General features: G+C 53.0%; 1 protein-coding gene across 1 annotated transcript in view; it reads left to right on the top strand.

The window, feature by feature from the left end:
• INPP5D (inositol polyphosphate-5-phosphatase D) overlaps window positions 1-19,444 on the top strand; it is a 129,503-nt gene extending 110,059 nt beyond the window's left edge. The window contains exons 20-27 of the mRNA XM_036858902.1: window positions 2,134-2,247; window positions 3,568-3,650; window positions 4,763-4,850; window positions 9,211-9,360; window positions 10,470-10,566; window positions 12,482-12,748; window positions 16,613-17,219; window positions 18,233-19,444. Of these exons, the coding sequence (XP_036714797.1) occupies window positions 2,134-2,247; window positions 3,568-3,650; window positions 4,763-4,850; window positions 9,211-9,360; window positions 10,470-10,566; window positions 12,482-12,748; window positions 16,613-17,219; window positions 18,233-18,235 (1,409 nt within the window). The 3' untranslated portion in view covers window positions 18,236-19,444. The remainder of the gene's footprint in view (window positions 1-2,133; window positions 2,248-3,567; window positions 3,651-4,762; window positions 4,851-9,210; window positions 9,361-10,469; window positions 10,567-12,481; window positions 12,749-16,612; window positions 17,220-18,232) is intronic.
• The last annotated feature ends 3,513 nt before the right edge of the window (window positions 19,445-22,957 follow it).

Raw genomic sequence — 22,957 nt, forward strand, 5'->3', positions numbered from 1 at the left:
AGATCATGTTCTTGCTCTCTTTGGCAAATATGCCAGCTTTTTTTAAGCTTCAATGTTAATACAGTCTTTAAAATTGGGAAAATGAGTGTTTTCCAAGGTGTGGCACATGTGCCACCAAAGACAATTCTGGGTGGGACATGGATGAACATTTATTAGTAAGGCATTTATTTTAATATGTTTTAAATATGACTCTTCTGTGTAAGGCAAGAAACACTGGTTTTCCATTTAGTCTTATGATATACCTTTTTATTTAAATACGTTTATTTACGTTTTAAAAGTGAGTCTATTTAAAGAAAACGTTAAGTCAATCTTAGTGCACGTGCGTGGTAGGCGGTAAAAATTGTGAAGATAGGATGCGGGTGACTGAGTTTGGGGAAACATCAGAGTTAATAATACTCTATAGATTTGCAGGTAATTTTTCAAATAACCCAGCTCGGCCCTGGTAGCCAGGCCAGCCTCGTCCCAGCAGGGGTCTGGGTGTTGTCTGTGGCATGTCCAGCCCTGGGTCTGGGTGACCGGGGAGCCATGTTGTCACCTCCTCTGCCCACCCCCCACTTCCATGGTCAGCAGACATCATTTAGGAGGGCTGAGTGCACGGCCCAATACAGGTTGGAAAAGCCTGTATTTCTCTGTGTCCTTGGTGCCCGGAGGGGTGTAGGTGAGGCTGGAACCCTGTCTTCTGGGACACTCTTGCCCATAGGCTGTTGGGTCTAACATCCATGGCCCCAGCAGTGTGACCGCCACTCTCCACACAAGCCTTGACCCACCATCCTGTCTCTTTCCTAGCTCTGGCCACTGTGCCTTTCCAGAACCTTCCACCTCTTCTCCAGTCCCCACCCATCTCTCCTGTCTCTGAGTTCCTACAGCGTTGGTGGGGCAGCCTATGCATCACACCCTTGATGTGGACCCTCGTCACATCCCCAGGGTCAGCCTTGCCCTCCCTCCACTGGGACTCGGCACACAGCAGATGCTCACAAACACCGATTACCGGGATTGAGCGTTGGTTGAACGTCTACCTAAGCAGAGCCCGGCCTTGGTGCTGGGGAGTTAAAAAAAGAAAGGAAGGCTAAGTGAAATAAGCCAGACAGGAAAACAAGTACAAGATACATATATAGTATCACTTACACGTGGAATCTTTTTTTTAAAAAAAAGAAAAGCCAACTTCATTCAGAGAGTACAAGGATGGTTGCCAGGAGCTGGTGGGGTTTGCAGGGAGGAGATGTAAGTCGAAGGGTACAAATTTCCAATTACAAAATGAATAATTTCCAGGGATCTAAAATTCAGCTTGGTGACCACAGGTAATAATACAGCGTTGTACACTTGAAGTCTGCTGAGAGTAGATCCTAAGTATCCTTACCACACCAAAACACACGGTGAATTAGGTGAGGTGACGGATGTGTTAATTATCTTGATCTTGATAATCATTTCAGAGTGTATATGTATATCAAGGCATCGCGTTGTACACTTTAAGTATACACAATTATATTTGTCAGTTTGTCTTCAATAAAGGGAAAAAGAAAAAGAAAGGAAAGCAGGAAGGATGGGAGGGAGAGAGGAAGGGAATGTGTGTCCCTGCTCTCTGGTGGCTCAGGATTTATATGGAGGGACAGAACACTGTTCAAAGCCAGCCTAAGGACACTTGCAAAAGCATCATGTAAATGAAGAGCATACCTGCAAGTTACCTGGGTACAGGTGAGCATAGGAGCTCAGAGTAAGCAGCAGGAGTAACTCTGCCTGAGAAAGGGGGAACAGGCATCCCTCACTACGTAAACTTAGAAATGAGACAGATTTGGGTATCAGGCACCTGAGCCATTACACAAGCTCTCTTTGCAAGAACCCATGGGGAGGCTGAGGCATTAAGGGCGCTGCCCAAGGCCACACAGCTTTAGTGGCAAAGCTGAACGTAGAACTCTTTCCGCTCTGCTCTGCACCAGCTTTGATTCGTCAGAGAGGCTGTTACCATCATCGGGGATGCTTGGTGTGGGTGGTGGGATTTCAGGAGAATCCTCTCCTTCCACTTAGACTCTCAACGTCCCTGGACCCTAGGAAGGAGCTCGGTGTCGGGGGGCTGGATTGAAACGCTCCATCTCCAGACACATTGTGGAACCGAATCTCTGTTCTCACCTGTTCCAGGCCCCGGGACTGTCGACAGCCAAGGGCAGATTGAGTTTCTCAGGTGCTACGCCACACTGAAGACCAAGTCCCAGACCAAATTCTACCTGGAGTTCCACTCGAGCTGCTTGGAGAGTACGTGCTTGCTGAACTGCCTTTTAGGGGGACAGGCACGGCCCTTCCACAAAAGCCTTGTCATTGATGGTGCTTTTCTCCGCTCTCTGGGAAAGACTACGGATCAGCCTCAAAGGGGGGGTCACAGAGTGGGGCTGCAGGTGGACGGTGCAAGGGGACCCTCAGTTACTACAGGGGCCCCCAGTATCCTGCAGTACTGCTGCTCCAGCCCCAGGGACGGGTCAGTCACTGGTGCACAGACCCCTCGGCCCCTTGTAGGCAGCTGGGCAGCTGGACCCTCTCCTTGCCCCTCTGGGCAGAGTTTAGCCCACTCAAGGGTCCTCCAAGCCGGGGCTCCAACTCAACCAGAGAGTCTTGGGCAAAGGTCCAGAGCTTGTGGAGGCCAGCGCTGGGGCCAGAGCAGCTGCTGGTAATCGCTTGTTCTTCCCCGGGGTCCTCTGCTCTTTCCTACATCACAGGCATCTTTCTCAGGTGGTCCGAGCATCCAAAAGCAAACTAGAGATGGACGGCCACCCAACAGCCAGCAGCAGTTCGCACAAACTGTGTTTGGGAAACACCCTTTCTAGGTGCCATTTCTAGGCATGTTGTCTAAAGCTGTTCCACAGTGAGGGCATCTGTGTGGTTTCTAGCTCTCCGTGCTGAGATGGTCTGGGGTGGGGGGTTGGAGGGGAGAGGCTGGCAAATCAACCCCACAAAAGGAGGCATTTTGTGACGGGATGACAGATGCTTCCAGAAATTGGGAACAGGACCACCTGTGCCACCAGCTGCAGTGCTGCCCCACCCTCTTTCCTCCTCAGACCCAGCCTGGGCTGGTGACAGATCTGCCTTCTCCAGGAAGTCTGCAGGTCCCCGTTCACCTAGCAAGGGCAGAGCACTTCCAAAAATGATGAGGATTTTTGTGCGGGTGTTTTTAATAAAATATCAAGGCATTTGCATACATTTCTATGGAAACAGCATATTAGGAAGCTTAAATTAGCATTTCAAAAGGCTGCTATCTTGAGTGGGATGAACCATCATGTTTCCTAATCTCCTTGCCTGTGATGTGATGATTTCTTTGTTGCCTGGTTTGTTGCAAAGAGGAGCCAAAAAGGAGGGGAATCTCTGAGTCTCCTAAAAATAATTAGACCGTGTTGGCAAATGACCATCCCCTGCACCAAAACAGAATCCCCAACAATCCTGACTCCTAAACGAGGCTGTGGCCCCTACAGATATAAGAGGAAGGAGGGTATCTTCATTGGTCCTGGTGGGACAACCCAAGGAGTCTTCTCTGTCCGGTTCTTGTGCTGTTTTCTGAAAGCCAGCCTTCTTATCCTCGGACAGGTTTCGTCAAGAGTCAGGAAGGAGAAAATGAAGAAGGAAGTGAAGGGGAGTTGGTAGTGAAGTTTGGCGAGACCCTTCCAAAGGTAATTCAAGAACAGGGAGGATTTTGCGTCCATCAGCCAGCAGTGCTGGCCAGTGGCAGAGCTCCGGCCAGGCCTGACCAGGGGGCGTGGGGCTCCCACGGGCCAAATGCAGGAGAGGCTGCCTCTCTTTCAAGGCGGCTTATGATGCCCTTCCCAGCAGTGGTTAAACGTGGGCCTGAGCCTAGTGGCCCCAATATTCCTAAATGAACTTCGATTCCCCTGATGGATTGTGGAAGGGATCTAGGGGGTGCCTCATCTGACCAGGTGACTTTACAGAGAAAGGACTGCAGGCAGATCCCAGAGAGGCTTGTTCATGGTCACGCGGCCGCAGTGACATTCTGGAACTTTCTGAATGGAGATAGAGTCCATCCTGTCGGTCAGCATGCACCCAGAGGCCCGCAGAAGGGGTGTCTTGGTATCTGTGGATGGGAAGGAAAGGGGCAGCCTGGGACCTTTTCATTAGGCCCTACTGTGTTGGGGTCTGCACGAGGAACAGCCTTAAGGTGTGAGAAGGTCACAAGTCGTAGCCAGCATGTAGGAGTGAATCCAGGATGTGTGTCTGTCCCTCGCTGAGCCACCCTCCAACAGCCCACAGGACAGTCCAGGCCCACGCGAGGGGCTCCACTGCAGGTGGACACAGGCCTCCTGCCCAGATGGAGGGCGGGCCCCAAGGTGGCCCCTTCAAGGCAGCTCCATCCCGGGAGGGGGCCGAGGAGAGGGCTGTACCCTGCTGGGGGGCAGGGAGTGGGGTGCATTCAGACCTGGCTCCTGGTCCCACCAGTGTCTGTGTATCGGCCTGGCCCCATCCTGCTTGGTCCTGGGGTGGGCAGAGGAGGGGGAGGAAAGGCAGGGAGGCAGGGGCGTGAGGCATGTTTGGAGTCAGGCCCTCTCCCCGGGGCCGGGGTGCAGTGTGACGGGGTTAACCCCGCCTTGCTATGCAGGGTGGACACATGGGTTCCTTCCTGCTCTCTGGGGCAAGAAAATCAGGGATTCGAGTTTGTTTAAAAAGAACGTCTACAGTCCTTTTTCCCACGCATTCCCCTCCTCTGGGCTGGCAACCCTCACCCACGTGTCCCCCACCTGTCCAAGCTAATCCTGTGCCCTCTCTGCAGCTGAAGCCCATCATCTCTGACCCCGAGTACCTGCTGGACCAGCACATCCTGATAAGCATTAAGTCCTCTGACAGTGACGAATCCTACGGTAAGGGTCCCAGGACAGGGGCTGCAGGTGCCACACCTGCTGATCGAGGCCTCTGATGTAAGGGAAGCAGCGGTGTCTCCTTCACAAAAGCCCACCAGCTGCTCCGTTCCCCATCCCGGTGCTGCCAGAGGGACAGTTAACTGGAAAGCTATCGTTCCGACCCCATCAGGCTCCTGGGACTGACAGCAAACAGCCACAACACCTCCCACCTATGGGGCCTTTCCTGTGTCAGATTCTGTGCCAGGTGCTGGCACGTATTGCTTGAGTTATCCTGACATGACCTTGTGAAGCAGATACTATTCTCTCAGTTAGTCGATAAGTAAACTGAGGCTCAGAAAGGTGAAGTGACTTGCCTAAGTCACACAGGTTGTAACTGGCTGAGCCCTAATTTGGACCCAGGTCTTCCCGGCATTGCCCAGCGCCCAGACCAGGCAGGCTTGAGAACGCCTGTCGCCCCACTAACTGTCCTCCTAGAGAGACACCATCTTCTGTAAAATCTCCAGCCTGTCCCTGGCTCCAGGTTTGCCCTTGCACTTGGTACATGCAGCGCAGCTAGAGCGTGGAGTGAGGGGGCAGCTAGCCAGAGAGAGTCTGGAGCCAGATCCTTACCAGCCAGGCTGGGGGTAGGTACCGTGTCCCGGGGACGGAAGGGAGCCACAGAAGAGTCAGGCAAGATGGCAACATGGCCAGCTTTGCATCTTAGAAATACGTGTTTGCAGTGATCAACACGAGAGATGAGGGAGCCAGAATGAAAGTAGCGAGGGTTAAAAAAAAAAAAAAAAAAAAGGAGAGACAGGTTAAACTTGAGAGGTACTGAGAAGGGAAATTGTTTGACCACGGGAGTCGGGGGGAGAGGGTCGAGGATGGCCCTGAACTTGTGGTTCGAGTTGCTGGGGTTAATGTTTCCGTTTCTTGAACTGGGCTGGCTGTGGTGAACAGCAGGCAAAGGAGACTAAAACGGTTCAGCCAGAGAAGTGGGAGGAATGCCAAAGACTGGGGTCGGGGACGCTGTCAGAGCTGTTCAAGACGACGTGGTTGTGATAGCAAATGTGGCCGAGAGATCCAACCAAATAAAGACCATTGTCCTGCAGACAGAGGGGCTTGGGGACTGGTGGGCTTGGGAGAGCCGTGTGCACGGCGAGGGAGTGAGCGGGGGTGAGGAGGCCGAGGGCTTGAGAGACGAGGATGTGCAGCTGGGTCCAGGGAGGGTGTTTTCAACGGAAGGAATTTGAGGGGGGTTAATGCTGATCTATGGAAGCCGGGAAGCAGAAAGAGGCTACCGACAGGAAGGGTGCCCATGCGTGTCTGTCACCCACGGTGCAGGCTCGGGATGTAGGTACCATCACCACCCTCATTGCAGAGGTGGGAAAATGAAGTGACTTGTCCAAGGTCACACAGACACTGAGTCAGTTTGACAAGCTGCTGTGTGACCTTGGACTTGAACCCAAGCAGCCCAGCTCCAGAATTGTGCCCTCCACTCCCTCCCAGTGCAGCACTGGGAAAAGGGTCCCTGAGCCAGGGCAGGGGCGGGCAGAGCCCGAGGACTGTGATGGAGCAAAGAGAAAGGATCCACGTAGGTGCCAGAGTGTTGGGAGGTTTGCTGGCAGGAAACGGGAACACAGGTCTGACAGTTCCATTTTCTTTTCAAACACTGTAGTTCTCCTTTGTCTCCTCCTCTTGGTATTCATACTGGCAAACAGCATATTATACTAATAATTAGGAAAAAAAATCATCCAGCAGTCTCATTCCTTGCCACAGCAATCATTTTTATTTTGCTTTCACACTCCCGTGTCCATCCATAGGCACACATAGATTTCTATATGAATAATTATCACAGAGACACCGTTTATAGTCTGCTTTCCTCACCTGGTATTAGATGATACACATTTTCCATGATCCTCCGACCCAGCCTTCATGATGGTTGCTTTTAACGGCTTCATAATATTCCATGGATTTACTATATCCTCATTTTTTTTTTATTTTTTTTTAAACGCATTGTTTACTTTGTTTATTTATTTATTTATTTTTGGCTGTGTTGGGTCTTCGTTTCTGTGCGAGGGCTTTCTCTAGTTGCGGCAAGCGGGGGCCACTCTTCATCGCGGTGCACGGGCCTCTCACTATCGCGGCCTCTCTTGTTGCGGAGCACAGGCTCCAGACGCGCAGGCTCAGTAGTTGTGGCTCACGGGCCTAGCTGCTCCGTGGCATGTGGGATCTTCCCAGACCAGGGCTCGAACCCGTGTGCCCTGCATTGGCTGGCAGACTCTCAACCACTGCGCCACCAGGGAAGCCCTATATCCTCATTTTTAAAAGTACTCCTTACTACTACTATTGAGGCTCTGCAAATTATTTTTGTTAGTGTTATCAACAATGCTGAGATGGATCTCTTTGTGGACATTTTTATTTTTTATTGAGGTATAGTTGATTTACAATGAGTTAGTTTCTGATGTATAGCAAAATGATTCAGTTTTATATGTGTGTATATATATATATATTCTTTTTCATATTGTTTTCCATTATGGTTTATTATAGGATATTGAATATAGTTCCCTGTGCTATTCGGTAGGACCTTGCTGTTTATCCATTTTATATATAGTATCAATAGTTTACATCTGCTAATCCCAAACTCCTAATTTATCCCTCCCCCACCCCTTTTCCCCTTTGGTAAGCATAAGTTTGTTTTCTGTGTGACTCTATTGCTGTTTTGTAAATAAGTTCATTTGTATCATATTTTAGATTCCACATATAAGTTATAAGTGATATCATATGATATTTGTTTCTGACTTCACTCAGTATGATAATCTCTAGGTCCATCCTTGTTGCTGCAAATGGCATTATTTCTTTTTTTTTATGGCTGAGTAGTATTCCATTGTGCATGTATACCACATCTTTATCCATTCGTGTGTCGATAGCCATTTAGGTTGCTTCCATGTCTTGGCTATTGTAAATAGTGCTGCTGTGAACATTGCGGTGCATGTATCTTTTCAAATTAGCGTTTTCTCTGGATATATGCCCAGGAGTGGGACTGCTGGATCATATGGCAACTCTATTTTTAGGTTTTTTAAGGAACCTCCATACTGTTTTCCATAGCGGCTGCACCAATTTACATTCCCGCCAACAGTGGAAGAGGGTTCTCTTTTCTTCATTGTGGACATCTTTTATTCTCCTTTGGCTACATTTGTTATTCTTTTTTTTTAAATTTATTTATTTACTTTTATTTTTGGCTGTGTTGGGTCTTTGTTGCTGCACGCAGGCTTTCTCTAGTTGCGGTGAGCGGGGGCTACTCTTTGTTGTGGTGCACGGGCTTCTCATAGCGGTGGCTTCTCTTGTTGCAGAGCATGGGCTCTAGGCACGCGGGCTTCAGTAGTTGTGGCACGCAGGCTCGGTAGGTGTGGCGCACGGGTTTAGTTGCTCCACGGCATGTGGGATCTTCCCAGACCGGGGCTTGAACCCCTGTCTCCTGCATTGGCAGGCAGATTCTTAACCACTGCACCACCAGGGAAGCCCACATTTGTTATTCTTTTGGGTCGTCTCTTTAGGGCAAGTTCCCATGTTTGCTGGCTAAAGGGTATACATATGTTTGTGGTTCTTGGTGCTCAGTATCCAACTGATGGCTGTGAAGGCTCCGTCTTGCCTTGTGGACCTTGCCACATCCCAGTGTGCAGGTTTCCCCAGATCCTTGCTGGCGCTGGGTAGCCTTTGCTTCTACTTTTGTTAATTTCATGTCCGTGAGAGAGTCCCTTACTGCTGCCTTAATTTGCATTTTTGATGGCTCAGCAGACTGAACTAGTTTCCATGTACTGAAATCAACCATCTACACTTCTTTTTGTGGAAAATGTCTGTGGGGTTATCTGCCCATTTATCTGCTGGAGATTTGATTTTGAGGAGTTCAGATAAAATAGCCTCTGCGTGAAGCTGGCTGCAACTAATGTTCCCACTCAGTCCTCTTTCCAGTTTTGTTTTTTCTCTGTGCAGGAGTTTTAAACTTTTCTGTCCTATCCGTCAGTGTTGTTTTGTCATTTCTCACACTGCTTCAAACCTTGGGAAGTTATTCCTTCCAGCAATCACATTAGTATTTAATTCTGGTTTTCTGCCGGATTTTCTATGATTTACTTTTTTTTATACCCACTAATCTGCGTGGAGTTCATTTTGCTGTAAGGTTTGAGATGTTTTCCCCAAATTGCTGAGGAGTTGTTCTGAAAGTTTTGTTCCATAATCCCTGCCTTGGCCATTGTCGCAAAGGATCATCTCTGGGCAGGAGAGCTAAATCTCCAGGCCAAATGCATGGTGTTTCTCCGGTGAAATGGCGGGACTGGGTGGGGGGTGGTGTCTTGACATGACTGCTGTCTCCCCACCTCCCCAGGCGAGGGCTGCATTGCTCTACGGTTAGAGGCCACGGAAACTCAGCTCCCCATCTACACGCCTCTCACCCACCACGGAGAAATGATGGGTCACTTCCGGGGGGAGATTAAGCTGCAGACCTCCCAAGGCAAGAAGAGGGAGAAGCTCTATGGTAAGTGGGCACGACCCCTCCCCTGCCCCCTCTTCAGTGCTGCTGGGTCGGGGACAGGAACGGAATAGTGTCTCTGCTGTGGCCTCAGACAGAAATGCAGCATCGGAGGGGATCTCAGAGGCAATCTGGCCCAACCCTTAGCAGGTTCGAGACTCTCCCTACAGAACCACAGCACCTCACAGCCACAGTCACCCTTGCCCGGCCCCAGTCTCTCTTCCTTTTCACACAGGCAAGAGGTCATTTTCTCCTTCTCCTCTTTGCTTTACTTCTTGCTCAAAAGCACTCAAATAACAATGCCTAAAATGCGTTGGGCTTTAATTTTCTACTTGATCTATGAAATGATCAACTTACAAACGTTGTCTCATTTATCTCTCACCATAGCTCTGAGAGCCAGGTGCTACCCTTGTTCGGTAGATCAGGAAACTGAGGCACAGAGAGGTTAAGTGACTGGCTGAAGGTCACACACCGAGGAAGTGGCTGGCCCAAGGGGAAAGTGCAGGTTCACTCACGTAAATTCGTAAACGTGATGGGGTCCCGCCTCTCACACAAACAGTGAGACAGCAAGATGTGGGACGGTCTGACATCCCCTGCTCCTGCGAACTCCCTGGGCCATCACGGGTGCTGCCTCCCTTGGATGGGGCTCCTCCTTCTGCCCTCTGGGAGCTCCTTTCTCTAGCAGGATCTAGACCTGAGGGGGACTTGGCACCCCTGCAACCATAGCCAGAGTCAGATATGAAGACGGGGTCCCAGTTCCCCATTAAGCTCGTGAACAGGTTGGCTTTGGGCACCAAATGCTCTTGTGTTTCTTTTATTCAGATCTGCCAAGAAATATTTGTCTGTTTTATCCCTTGCTGACACCAACAAGTTGGAAATTGCATGAAATGACAACTCTGGGTCACACATGCCAACTCTCCTCCCTCTGGAGCCATGCAGGCATAACTAATCCATCACCGAACTCACACAAGGTCTCAGAATCTGCCCCCAGGCAGCCATTGTTCACTTTCCAGCTTCCGCTTGCCGGGGGAAACCTCTCCGCCATCCTGGCCCAAACCCTGGGAGCTGGGCCCTTGCACGCTCTCACATGCTCTTCCCTGGCCCTTTTCTTGCAGACTTTGTGAAGACGGAGCGGGATGAGTCCAGTGCACCCAAGTCCCTGAAGAGCCTCACCAGCCAGGACCCCATGAAGCAGTGGGAACCTGCCAACAGGTAGAGCGGGGAGACGGGGGGTACCAGGGCTTCACCGCAAGCTAGCGTGGCTCTGCAGACCCAGGACTGGGAGTGGGGAACTGGAGCAGAGAGAAGGCAAGGGCCCAGAGGGAAAGAAAGCGCTGGCCACGAAAGGCCTGTCATGCTTCCAGCTCGAGGCCTCTAACCACAAACCCCTGGTGTGACTGCAGCAAGGCCAGGGAGGCTCTTCCGCGCTGCAGAGTTCAGTTCAGTTCAGCAAACACTGGCTGAGCACTTCCAGGTGTCAGGTTCTAGAGAGACCAAGGCAAATTAGGTGCGGTCCCTGCCTTAGGAAGGTACATCCTACTAGGAGGACGCCCAGTCCCGGAGGCCGCAGCCCCAGAGATGGTCGCATGGAACAGCTGCGGTATTTCCTGAGGGCCGGGGACATCGGCAGCCATGGCTCCAGGGCTAAAGGCCCCACCCTGTGACTAAGGCGGAAAAGCATTGGGGGGAAGTGCGTGCAGGCTGCTCTTGGCAGGGACTGGGCTGGGAAGAATCTGGTCATCAAAGTCTGGATTATGAGGGGGACAGCAGTCCCCGAATAGCAGGGTCACCACAGCTCACTGATACGGTCTCGAGTTCAAGCCAGTGAGGTTTGTCGTGGTGTCCGCGCCAGCTTACCTGCCAAGGGGGCAAAGCAGTGCCAGGTAGCCGAGCGAAATCCCAAAAGCCACCACCGAGCCCAGCTTATTCCTCTCCTCCTTTCAGCCCCAGCCCCCCACCCGTGCACAGCAACACCCACCCCCCTCCAGCCTCTGACGGTAGCCCTAGGCATGAAACTATCCCTTTCAATCTTTTTTGCCTACTACAATCCCCTCGATGAAAGCACTGCAGCTCTCAAATGTCTGCTTGACTCCAGAATCAGGATCAGTGTAGGTCAACAAAGTATTTTCCATTGGACCAGCATTAGAATTAACACTTACTTCTGAAGCAGGCTCGATGGATGGGAGTGGGATGTGCTCAGAACCAGGCTGGTTGAGCAGATGGGAGCTGGGGAGCGTGTGTGACAACCTCTATATGCAGAACTCTACTTACTAGTTAGTTCTCCGGAGAGCGCCGTCTTACAAGGAAGGATGACACTCCTGTCACCAAGAGGCAGCACAGTGTGTGTCTCAGGGTCACCTCACCAGTTCTGGCCAGCCCCTCGACAGCTGTCAGCTGACTCCCCCACAGTCGAGGCTGCAGCCTTGACCTCTGTGACCTCCACGCTCGTCTTTCCAAACACCCGCATGGCTGTCTCCATCCTGATGCCTCACAGATGTGCAAGCCGACTGTCCCAGATGGAACTCTCCATTTACCACCAACACCCTACCACCACCAACAACCCCCATAGTCACTCAGCCCTGCCGGCCACGCCAGCCTCTCATTCCATTCTGCCCACTTGCTCACAGGCCTTCAGACTGTTGCTGGGACAGGTCAACCCCTCGTACCGCAGGGCCTTTGCACTTACTGCTTCTCCCCTCCCTCCCTTCTCAGAGAGGCCCTCACTGGCCACCCTACGCCCAGGTGGTCCCAACCCTAGTCTATCTCTGCCCCTTTTGTTACTCTCAGTCAGACTTGAGCAGTGTATAAATATCTCGTCTCTCAGGCACAGAGCTTGTTTTGTTTGTCTCCCCATCATACGTTGGTTCCACGAGAACAGAGACTGTGGCTGTCTCATTTACAACCATATTTCCTCCTGTTGTTCCTGGTGTTACCAGGCACTCAGTAACTATTTTGTTGTATGAATAAATGAATGAATGGACGAATGAATGAATGAATCCACCACCCCAGAAGTGAAGGAGTTGAGGAGAGCCTGAGGAGGCCCGAGGGGGCATCAGAGGACACTGTCCTCAGGCTGGTGCTGACCTGGAGGAGCCCTGAGGTGTGACTCTGTGTGTCTCCCGCGCAGGGTCCCTCCATGCGGTGGCTCCAGCATCACTGAAATCATCAACCCCAACTACATGGGAGTGGGGGCCTTCGGGCACGTGAAGCAGACCCTGTCCCCCGACCAGCAACCCACCGCCTGGAGCTACGACCAGCCGCTCAAGGACCCCTCCCTGGGGCCTGGAAGGGGGGAGAGCCCTCCAACACCGCCCTCCCAACCGCCCATATCACCCAAGAAGTTTTCATCATCGACGGCAACACGGGGCCCCTGCCTCAGGACGCAGGAGCCAAGGTGAGCGTCGTCTTCACCAAGGCCTCTCCCTTCCCTAGGTTTTCACCACCAGGAAAGCTGGCCCTAGAATAGAAGCTGCGTGAGAGCAGGGACGTGCGTCCACTTTGGTCACTGACTCAGCCCGGGGCCTAGAACACAGTAGGCTCTCGAGAAATGCTTGTAGAATCTCCGATTCTTAGCCTATTGGTGTAAACCTGAAAGGTTTTTTAAAAAGAGGATTTTAAAAATTTAAATATAGTGCCTGAGAAAAACACACTCCTGTAAAAACGACCTTCATTGAAAAATACATTTCTGTAAGTAGTGAACCCTCGTCAACCTCCCACTCCCTGGAGGGCCCTGCAGAACAGAGGTGGGAATTTCCACGTAGGAGTCCCTCCCCAGCTCCGAGTTCCCCTCTGTCTTCTTAACCACGAGGGTTCCTGTTCCCATGCGCAACTCTCCTGTCTCTCCTGTTGAGGCCAATTTGAAGAAACAGCAGCTGGGACCAGGAATTCCGAAGGGGAGGAGAAGAGCCAGCCTGCAGGGGGAGGGGGTTTGGCCATGAAACTTCAGGGAAAACCCAGCGGTTAGAGAGAGCTGACCTGCACCGAGAACTGGTCCAGGCATCACGTACCTGGAGGCCCGGAGCCCGGAGCCGGGGAGGAGCCCGCAGAGCCGCCGCCTTAACCAAGCAAACCCATGCATGCGCGCTTTGTGCAAACGCAGGATCGGGAGCCCCCCAAGTTTCTAGTAACCACAGGGTGACAGATGGAAATTAAAAGTGCAGACCTTAATTAACAATGATTGAAGATGCACAAAATATCATTCGCATCAGCTTCCTTTGGGGGCTGCCTGTACTGTTTATAATGACTTCAGGGCGCGGCTCTGGGCCTGTCTTCCCCTCTCTGAGGTCCTGTGTTCCCCATGGCATTTTCTGTCGTGTATTAAGAGCCAGGGCACGGCATGTTGTCAAGCACTGTTCCCCTCATCTCCCGCCACTTCCAACCCTCCCGCGCCTGGCGTGGCTGGAGTTTCCTCTGGATTGAAGGGCCGTTTACAATTCTCTTTCTTAAGCTTTTTCTCTTAAAAAAAAACTGGACAAATGGAAGGAGGAAGGGATGGAGGGAAGGAGGAGGCTGGGACAGGACAGGGCCTGCCCCCAAGCTCAGACTTGTCTATCTCTGTACCTCTAGTTTTCACAATTTGTTGATAATATTGTGGGCCCTGGTCTTTCCGTAAGAAACCTGGGGGAAGGAGAAGCAGCCTCAGTTTCCTCTCCTGGAAAAATGAGGACAAAAGCCGTGTATGGCGGGTCCTGCGGCACCTCTTTGGCAAAGGTCACCTCTTTGGCGACCCCAGGAAACAGAGCTGTAAACAACTACAAAGAACAAGGGGACTGTTTAAGTGAAATGTTTTAAGTTCCCAAAGTAAATGTCTCTTTGTGCCCTCCTAACTGGAACACAGCATATAGCTTGGAACAAGGTGGAGAGCCGTTCTCTCCGGTTTCACGGGCGACAGCTTCAGAATGGGGACATGTGTGTAGGCAAGGGGCCCAGGCTGGGCTCTAAGCTCACTTCTCAGCAAGGAGATGATTAGAGGCAAGGAGCTGGCAGCTCCCACACCTGCCTGCCACCCTCTTTGCTGCTCTGGACCCCCCACTGGGCCTGAGAGAAGGCTGTGGAAGAGGGGGTATCACCAGTTCTCCTATCACTGCCCCATAAAAAAGTAAGGGACCAGCTGTCCCAGTTTGCCCAAGACTGTCTCCTTTTTTGCACTAAGAATCCCTCCTCCCAGGAAACCCCTGAATTCCGGGAAAACTGGGACGACCGGTCACCCTGGACCGAAGTCAGATGGTTAGAAAGAGGGCTCTTCTCAGACCCTGTTCGGCGCTTCACTCCTTTAGAAAACAGCCGACTCCGGAATCTGAGGAGTGAAATCACTGTGGCACAGGAATCAACCCTGTGCCCTGGGGATGCGTTCACTCACGCCACAGCCGTGGCTGCTATGGGAGCTGGTTTCTTTTCACCTTTGGTCAGGGAAATAAGACTTTTCAAAAGTGGACTACCCCAGCCTCCCCGCCCCCGCCAAGCCTTCCCCTGACAGTGACAGAAGCCCCCGCCTCGAGGGAAGACTTGCCTTGCCCCATCTCCTGCTCTTTTCCCAGGGCAGCGAGCTTTGCAATCACCAAAATGCTTGCACCCGGGGTCCTCTTCCTGGCCCTGTCCCTAATTCTCTGAGGCGAGACCTCTCCTATCTCCTCAATGAGCGTGGGCTTCAGGTGGCAGGCCACGCATTTTTATTTTCTCCTTCTTGCCTCTTCATCAGAAACTTCTGGTCAGTGCCATTTCCATCCTCCTGCCCCTTCCTCCCTGTGCTAACTCACAGCAAAGGTCTCTGAGGATCCAGAGCGGGTGCAGAGGATGGCCCAAGGGGGAGGGGCCGACTTCCAAAGTCTTTGTTCAAGGCCCCAACATTTCTGGTTATATAACTGCTTCTAGGTCTTTCCAAAGAGTAATGAGCAAAAGACCAAGTCTACATGTCCCTGAGGCTAGCCTCCCCGACACCCCACATCATCGTGTCTCATTGGCACCTGTGCAAGGATGACATCTTGCCTCTGTCCCCTGCCCACGCCTCCTCCCCAAAGAGTCCATTAGCCGTGGCTGTTCGGCATCTTCGGAGCAGTGTTTCAGCACACGCTCCATCAGTACGAGGCGTCACGGCCTGAACAGTTCAGTGCGTTTTCCAAGGGACCCACATTTTCTTCTCAAGAGCTTCCTTATTTTGCAGAAAGCAGAACCCAGAACACTCCCCCTGGGAAATTATGCCGTTGGCCAGAAAGTAAAATGTGTTCCCATTCCTGGTTCTCATAATTTGCTCAGCAGGAAATCACCTCCAGCAAGAGCAGTAATAAATCAGGAAACAGACAAAGGAAGCTCTCACCTACTTTGGGGACAGCATGGAGCTCCTCTGTCCATAAGTCAAACAGGCCTATTTTCTTGCGACTGGCTTGTTTCCTGATGCATGTCTCCAGGTTGCTTCTGATTTTCAACATAAATGCTGTCCGTTTTTTCCTTCTCCCTCTGAGTGAGGACACGAAGGAAACCACACTCACCAGGAGCTCTCCAGGGAGAGGACTTTATGCAGAGGAAAGAATACTGTGCTAATAGGGAATGTCGGTCCCCTGAGCACAGATTTCGTCTGGTTCACAGCCGCCTCCTGCACCTGGGGCAGCGTCGCACGCTTGGGGGGCTCCTACACGTCTGTTAAATGGAGCTCCTTGACCTGGGACCCTCGATGAGCACAAGAAGCCTTGCAGGTGGCCTGGTCGCCTGCAAGGCTTCTGTTCCCCTGAGGGTCAGAGGAGAATTTGCTGAAGACATAGAGGAGAGGCTGCGGGATTCTTGGGGGAAGCCAGGAAGGGAGCTCTGTGAGCAGCAGTGATGGGGGCGCTGGCTGTGGAGGGCAGGTTGCTCCGACGAGGATGAAGCAGGTGGTTTTGGATCGGGGTGCCATGTAAGCCCCCCTCATCCCTTCAGTGAAGTCCCCCTTGCTCACCGATGCTCTGGTGTGCACAGTTTCTATGGTGGAAAATGTCCAAGGCAAGAGCTGAGGTTACCTATGAGATCATCAACATAGGAGTAACAGTTCCTTCTCCTGCCTTTTAAAAAAAAGTTTTCTTTTTAATCACGGTGGAATTCACATAACATAAAATTAAGCACAGCATGTTTCAAGTGAAGGACTCGGTGGCCTTGAGTACACTCACAATGCTGTGCAACCACCACGGCCATCTAGTTTCTTTATCACCCCCAGAGAAACCCCGCATGCATTAAGCAGTCATTCCCCACGTGTGTTTCTTCCCTGCGCATCCTCTTTCCCACGCTCCAGGCCCGGCGACGTGGGGAAGAGCGCGGGGGAACCTTTGCCTCCGGAGGACCCGCAGCTGACCAAGCCCGAGATGTTTGAGAACCCGCTGTACGGGTCTGTGAGTGCTTTCCCTAAGCCGGCTCCCAGGAAGGAGCAGGAATCCCCCAAGATGCTGAGGAAGGAGCCCCCGCCCTGCCCGGACCCGGGAATCTTGTCGCCCAGCATCCTGCTTTCCAAAGCCCAGGAGGCCGAGGGCGGCAAGGGGACGGGCAAGCCCGCGCCCGCGCCCGCGCCCTTCCTCAGCCCCACGCCCCGGCTCCGCTCTTTCACCTGCTCGTCCTCCACCGCCGAGGGCCGCCCGCCGGGTGGGGACAAGGGAAGCCAAGGGAAGCCCAAGGCCCCCGCCGGCTCGCAGGTCCCGGTGCCGGCCAAGAGGCCCATCAAGCCTTCCAGGTCAGAACTCAGCCAGCAGCCCCCGGCGCAGCGGCCACCCCTCCCGGTCAAGAGCCCGGCCGTCCTGCACCTGCAGCACTCCAGGGGCCGTGACTACCGCGACAACGCCGAGCTCGCCCACCTCGCCAAGCACCGGCCCGAGGACGCGCCGCCGCCCGGCCGGGCCGCCATGCAGGTGCGCTCGGGGCGCAGCGCGCCGGGGAGCGGGTGCGCAGGCGCGGGCGTGTGATACAGGTGCACGTGGGTGTGCGAGCACGTGAGTGATACCACCACCGTGGCCAGGAGTGCGCTCAGGGGCCCACGCACGGGTAGTGCATGCGTGTGCACGTGTGTGATACAGCCCACCGTGCCTAGGAGTGTGCTCGGGTGCACGTGGGCGCTCATCCATGTGCGTGAATGTGCGTGTGCATGTGCGTGATACAATGACCCGGCCCAGGAGTGGGTTCCGAGAAACGGTGTTCTGGGAACTGAGAATGAGAAAGGGGGTAGAGACAGAATTTGAACCTAGCCTGTCCCCAGAGTCCCTGCTCCTACCTTGAAAGGTTAAAGGAGGGGCTGGGGGTAAACTCTGAGTCCTCTATGTCAGGCCCATAGGAATAAGGCTTCATAGATAAAAGAGAGCCCAGATCATTTATATTACGTTATCATCGTTAGTATTAGTACTTAAAAATTTTCCAGTATTTTAGGGACTTCAGACTCAATGTCCCCTTCCTTCCTATAGAATAAGATTGCTTTTTGAGCAAAACTAATAGTGGTTAAGAACAGATTCTGGAGCCACACTGTCTTGGATTTGAATCCCAGCTGTGCCACTTTCGGGCTCTGTGCCTTGAGCCTCAGTTTACTCATCTGTAAAAAAGGGGCCAATCAGTGGAACCTGCCTCACAGGTTTATAGGGAGGATTAAATTTTATTATATATCATTACTATATGTGACAACTTATATGGAAAAGGTATGTATCATCCATTGCATATTATTTCATATGTATCGTATATTACTCCGTATGCATATAATATATATGCACGTATATTAGAATGCGTGTAAGTACTTAGAACAGCGTGCTGGCCCCCTTCAGCACTAGGTTAGCACTAAGCCTGCTCTAGCCCAGGGCATGCAAGGATATGGGGACCTTTAGCTAAATCTGGCCTGGCGAGAATGCAGAGCTGACAGTCTTCTGTTTTTGTCCCACAGTGAAGCCCCTGGTGAGCTGCCAGCCAGATGGGAGCCCAAAGGAGCAGCACGAAGCTGCTGGGACCCTCTCCCAGGACCCCTGTTCGCTCCTCCTACCCAGCTTCCTACGCAGGGCTTCGTCTTTTTCAGGAGAGGGTCTAGCTTCTGTGTGGTCAGCAAGGTGCACTGGCTGTGAAACTTGACACCCAGCACTGAAGTTGGAAGGAAAAACCCACCTGATGGGCACCAAACAACCCGCACACCTGGGCCCCCAGCTTGATCTTGGTACTTGGGACCCAAGAGCCTTGTTCCGGCTGCCATTTGGAAGAAGGGAACTAAAGCGCTGATTTGTGCGTAGAGATATAAATAATAATAATAATAATAATATTAATAATAATAATGGCTACATGTAGGGAGCACTCAGCACCTGCCAGGTACCGTGCTGAGTGCTTTATGAACATTATGAGTTGAGTCTTTAGCCAACTAAAACCACATTCCCAGACCCCTCGGTTCAAAACAGTATGTCCTGAGTGGTTTGGACAAAGCATTAAAAATTAAGGCTAGTGCCCTCCTGTCGTGAGACAGCGCTTGGCCTTTAGGGAGCTCTGAGGAATGAGTGGTTAATTTAGGGTACAGTGAACCTGGCCTTGTCTAGCTTCAGTGATGCAAACTGCTTTAGCTAAAGCTGCCGGGGTCCGGCAGAGCCGGTGTGGAGAACAGGGATCTCTGGGTCATCCGAGTTCTTTAGTCGGAAGAAGAAGAAAGAGTATCAGCTCCTACTCTCCGGTGAAGAGATCTGGCTTCAGCCTGGACTGGCGATGCCCAGGCTCGTGCCGGGTCCCCCATGCCCTCCTGCAGGTGGGCAGGCACCGCCAGGCCATGGAATGAGCCGCACCCCGAGCCTTATCTCATCGTGCTAATAGAAGAGTCTGTGCTGTTTGTTAGTTGCTGCAGAAAGCCAGCTTTCCCACCTGGCTGCCGGCGAGGGCGGGCCTCTTGGTTCCCGGCTCTCAAAGCAGTGCAGCCTTTTCTTTCCGAACTCTGTGGCTTTTGGCCCTGCTTCCTTGGTTACTAGGAGAATGGATTGGTGATGTTTGTTCTTGTGTTGCTTTTTGACATAATGAAATTAATGTAGGAAACCAAATCCAGAAGTGTGTGTGAGTTCAGGAGGATGGGTACGCACCCCACATCCCCATGTGCGTCAGTCTGCGTGACCAATAAATTGTGCCTTTCTCACCTCCCACCTGCGTGGCATTTTTTCCTGACATTCAGCCACAGACATGCTGCTAGGCTGTCAGGGCTGCAGAGCGGCAGCCCAGGGAGGGGAGGATATCGAGTTTCACGGTAGAGATGGGCCAGCGTTGTCCTGAACAGAGGGGACACGGTAGAACGAGTTTGAAGTTGGCGTGGACCAGGAACAGCGGGAGACATCACACATCTTCGTGGGACTCCAGGCACACCCTGCAGCCACCAAACTTCCATCAGCATCGTCCCATTGCCACCACTGCCTGCTGTCCTGCAGCCAAAGTTCCTCCTGGCTTTTGTACGTGTTCATTGCTGAGCTCCAGAGACAGCAGACACATGTACACAATCGCCAGCTTGTGGGCCTCCAGACCCCCACGTTCACGGGCAGCTTGCACTGCGTATGGGTCAGGGAGCAGCACCCAGCCCAGAGGGCCAGTGTGGGTGCTGCCTGGCCCTCCTTCCAGGCTGCCCTGGTCTGGGCTGCTGTCCCCGCCGCCTCAGGCTACTCGGCCTCTGCTCCTGTTCACAGGTACCAGGCCTGGACTCCAGGCAGAGCCTGAGACAGTGGTGTTCTTGGCAGCCACGGAGCAAACCATTCACTGCCCTTCAATGACAGCACGTGGAGACCGGCAGGGGCGGGGCTGAAATCCCAGCGCAACCAAGGCTCCTCATCCGCTCAGGTGGGATACCCTCACCCTGAAGGCTCACTTCCTGGTCCCTACATAGAACTTGACCCGAGTCCCCAGGCACCCACCTTCTGACCCCCTAGGCCAAGGGCCAAGGCGGAGGGGCAGCTGGAGATTACCCAGACATCCTTTAGGCCAGCCCTTCCTACACCTGCCACCCCACAGCTGAGGACCGGGCCACGGATGGCCATGGCACGTGGGGAATCCACCGCTGCCAGGGGGTGCTGGCGTGCTATGAGGGGCCTGCAACTCCCACCCGTACCTGGAATGGGCATCCAGGCCCTCCTCACCATTTCTGAGGGGTCCCAGGAGAAGCGAGTCCAGGAGCAGCAGTGCTCTGAGTTCTGGCGGCCTGAGCAGGTACAGTGCCCCCCTCGCCTCTCCCCCAGGCTCCATCCAACGCCGGCTGTGTCAGCACCAAGCAGGCTTTGACTGTGAGGAGATGGACAACGGGGCCCACTGTGATGCCTGGAACTGGAAACTGGAAATTGTGAAATTTAAGACTTCTTCATCCTTGTCCTTTCAACTGCTCAGCCCTGCACCCACCCTTCGAGGTCCCTGACCACGTTTCTCCCCGGGCTCTGGTCCGCCACCATCTCTTGGGGCCAGATTTTCTGCCATGGCTGCTTTGCTCCCAATCCTGGGCCTCCCAAACACCCAATTCCCCTTCCAACAGCAGGATGAGAGGGGAACCCAGAAATCCCCACCTCTTTATCACCTAAGTAAGTTACCTCTATTTTGTTTCTGCCTTTCTTCACCAAGCTCCCTAACCAAGGAGTTGGATTAATAAGATTTGCTCACAAAAGTGTCCCCTACCCCGACAGTGAATTCCGTGTTCCCTGAGGTTACAGAAGCTGCTGGAGTCACTTTTTTTTTAAGAAGCAAATTTTTCCTTCTTTGCATGACATGAAAGCTGGTTGAAAACAGCAGGTTTTTTGGCAACAGAAAGGCATTGTTGTCCTGACGGCCTTTCCCTAATAGCAGCCCGCATTCAGCGTCCGCACCGCCAGCGCAGCTGCTGCAGCTCCAAGCTGTCTGCCCAGGGACCAGGGTCAGGGGCAGCTGTGCCGCTCCTCCTTCCTGGGCTGTGATTCTTTTTCCATGCCATTTTTTCCACCCGACAGGAGGGAAATTAGTGAGTCATTCAGAAAAGCTCTCTCCCACAGCTACCTTCCCTACCCCAGCCTACAGGGTCTCTCTCTTCGCACGTCCTTAAAATAGTTTCTTTCTCTGGCAAACTAATTTCCATGGAGATCCAGCAATCTGAAGGCCTCGAAGCTTTCTGCAAGGCAGCAAGCCCAGCTCGAAGCCTTCACTCTAGCAGAAAGAAACCCTTTATCATGCAAATGTCTGGTCTCAGCCCCACAGACACCTCACCACCCCACCCTACCCCCCACCCCACCAGGTTCCTTTTTGGGAAAGCTGCACTGTGCAGGGAACAACGCCGGCAGGTAGAGTCCGGGCAGGGACAGTCTTCTTTGTGGTCTGTACTGGTCAGCTCTTCTCGCTCAGATCCCAGCACCCAACCGCTGGGCCGGACTGGGAGTGATTTTACACCAGTGTATACAGCTCGTGGTCTTCCCTCAACCCCATGCTGATGGCGTGTGCTGGGCTTTGGGATCAGCACATTTATCAAGGGGGACCATGGCGAGGAGGGCTGGTGTATCTTGGGCTGTGGCATCAGAAGGAATAGGGTTTAAATATCTTCTCTTTTCATTTCCTAAAAATATGATTTTGTACCAGGCACTTAGCTTTTCTGAGCCTCAGTCTCCTCATCTATAGAATGGGGAGAAGGGAGCCTTCGGCATGGTGTGGTTGTACGGATTCGGTGGGCTCGGGTCTGTGCCTGGCCCGTCATAGGCGTTCATTGAACCTCAGTCCCCTCCCTCTTCCTGGGAGACAAGACTGTGTGGGAGGGCCCCGTGGGGATTCTCCACACAGAGCAGGAGGAACAGGTCCTCCAGGCCGCAATGAGGGAGGCGGCTGAGCTGAGCCTTCATGGATGGCAGGGATGTCCTGGAAGGAGGTCGGTAAAGGCCTCCCCCGTGTGGGCAAAGAAGGCCGGGAACCGAGGGACAGGACGAGCCTGGGCAAGCCTTGAAGACAAGAGACCTTGAGGCCAGATGGGCTAGTTGAGGCCAGGGAGACTAGTTGAGGCTAGGGGGCACTAGTTGAGACCAGATGGACAAGTTGAGGCCAAGGAGACCAGTTGGGTCTCTTTAGCTACACAGACGGAGCTGCTCCGAGAACCTGGACCTGGGGACATGTAGGGAACCCCTGAGCTGGCACCCGGCCGTACTCCACAGCAGTGCTGGCCGGTGCTCCTGGCCACTGGGATGAGCTGGCAGTCGTCCCAGTCACCACACAGCAGCTCCGTGACCCACGCACTCCTGGGCTGGTCTGACCCAGTGAGACTCGGCTCCGGCACATCTGCTTCTCCCTCCATCGGCTTCTTCCTACTTCCCTAACCAAGTAGATGACTCACAGCCCATGCTTTACCCTGCAGGGACGCGAGCAGACAGTGACACGCAGCTGTTCACGTGTTTAGGAAGGTCAAGAGTGGGGTGAGGCAAGTGAGGGACCCAGCGCAAGAGGTGAGAGGCACTCACTCTCAGGTGCCCACCTGGACTCGCTCCACCTGAAACTTAGCGTCCCAGGGCCTTGCTTGCCTCACCCCAGCCCTGGTCTGCAGAGCAGGTGGAGGAGGGATCACCGGATGCCAGGAGGAGTGACAGGCAGCGACACACTGACCTGCAGCTCTGGCAGGGCCCCTGGGAAGGAGGGGGGTGGGCAGAGGGGCAGGCGGGAGAGGCCG

The sequence above is a fragment of the Balaenoptera musculus genome, chromosome 7 (genome assembly GCF_009873245.2).
Source record: "Balaenoptera musculus isolate JJ_BM4_2016_0621 chromosome 7, mBalMus1.pri.v3, whole genome shotgun sequence".
Lineage (NCBI taxonomy): Eukaryota > Metazoa > Chordata > Mammalia > Artiodactyla > Balaenopteridae > Balaenoptera > Balaenoptera musculus.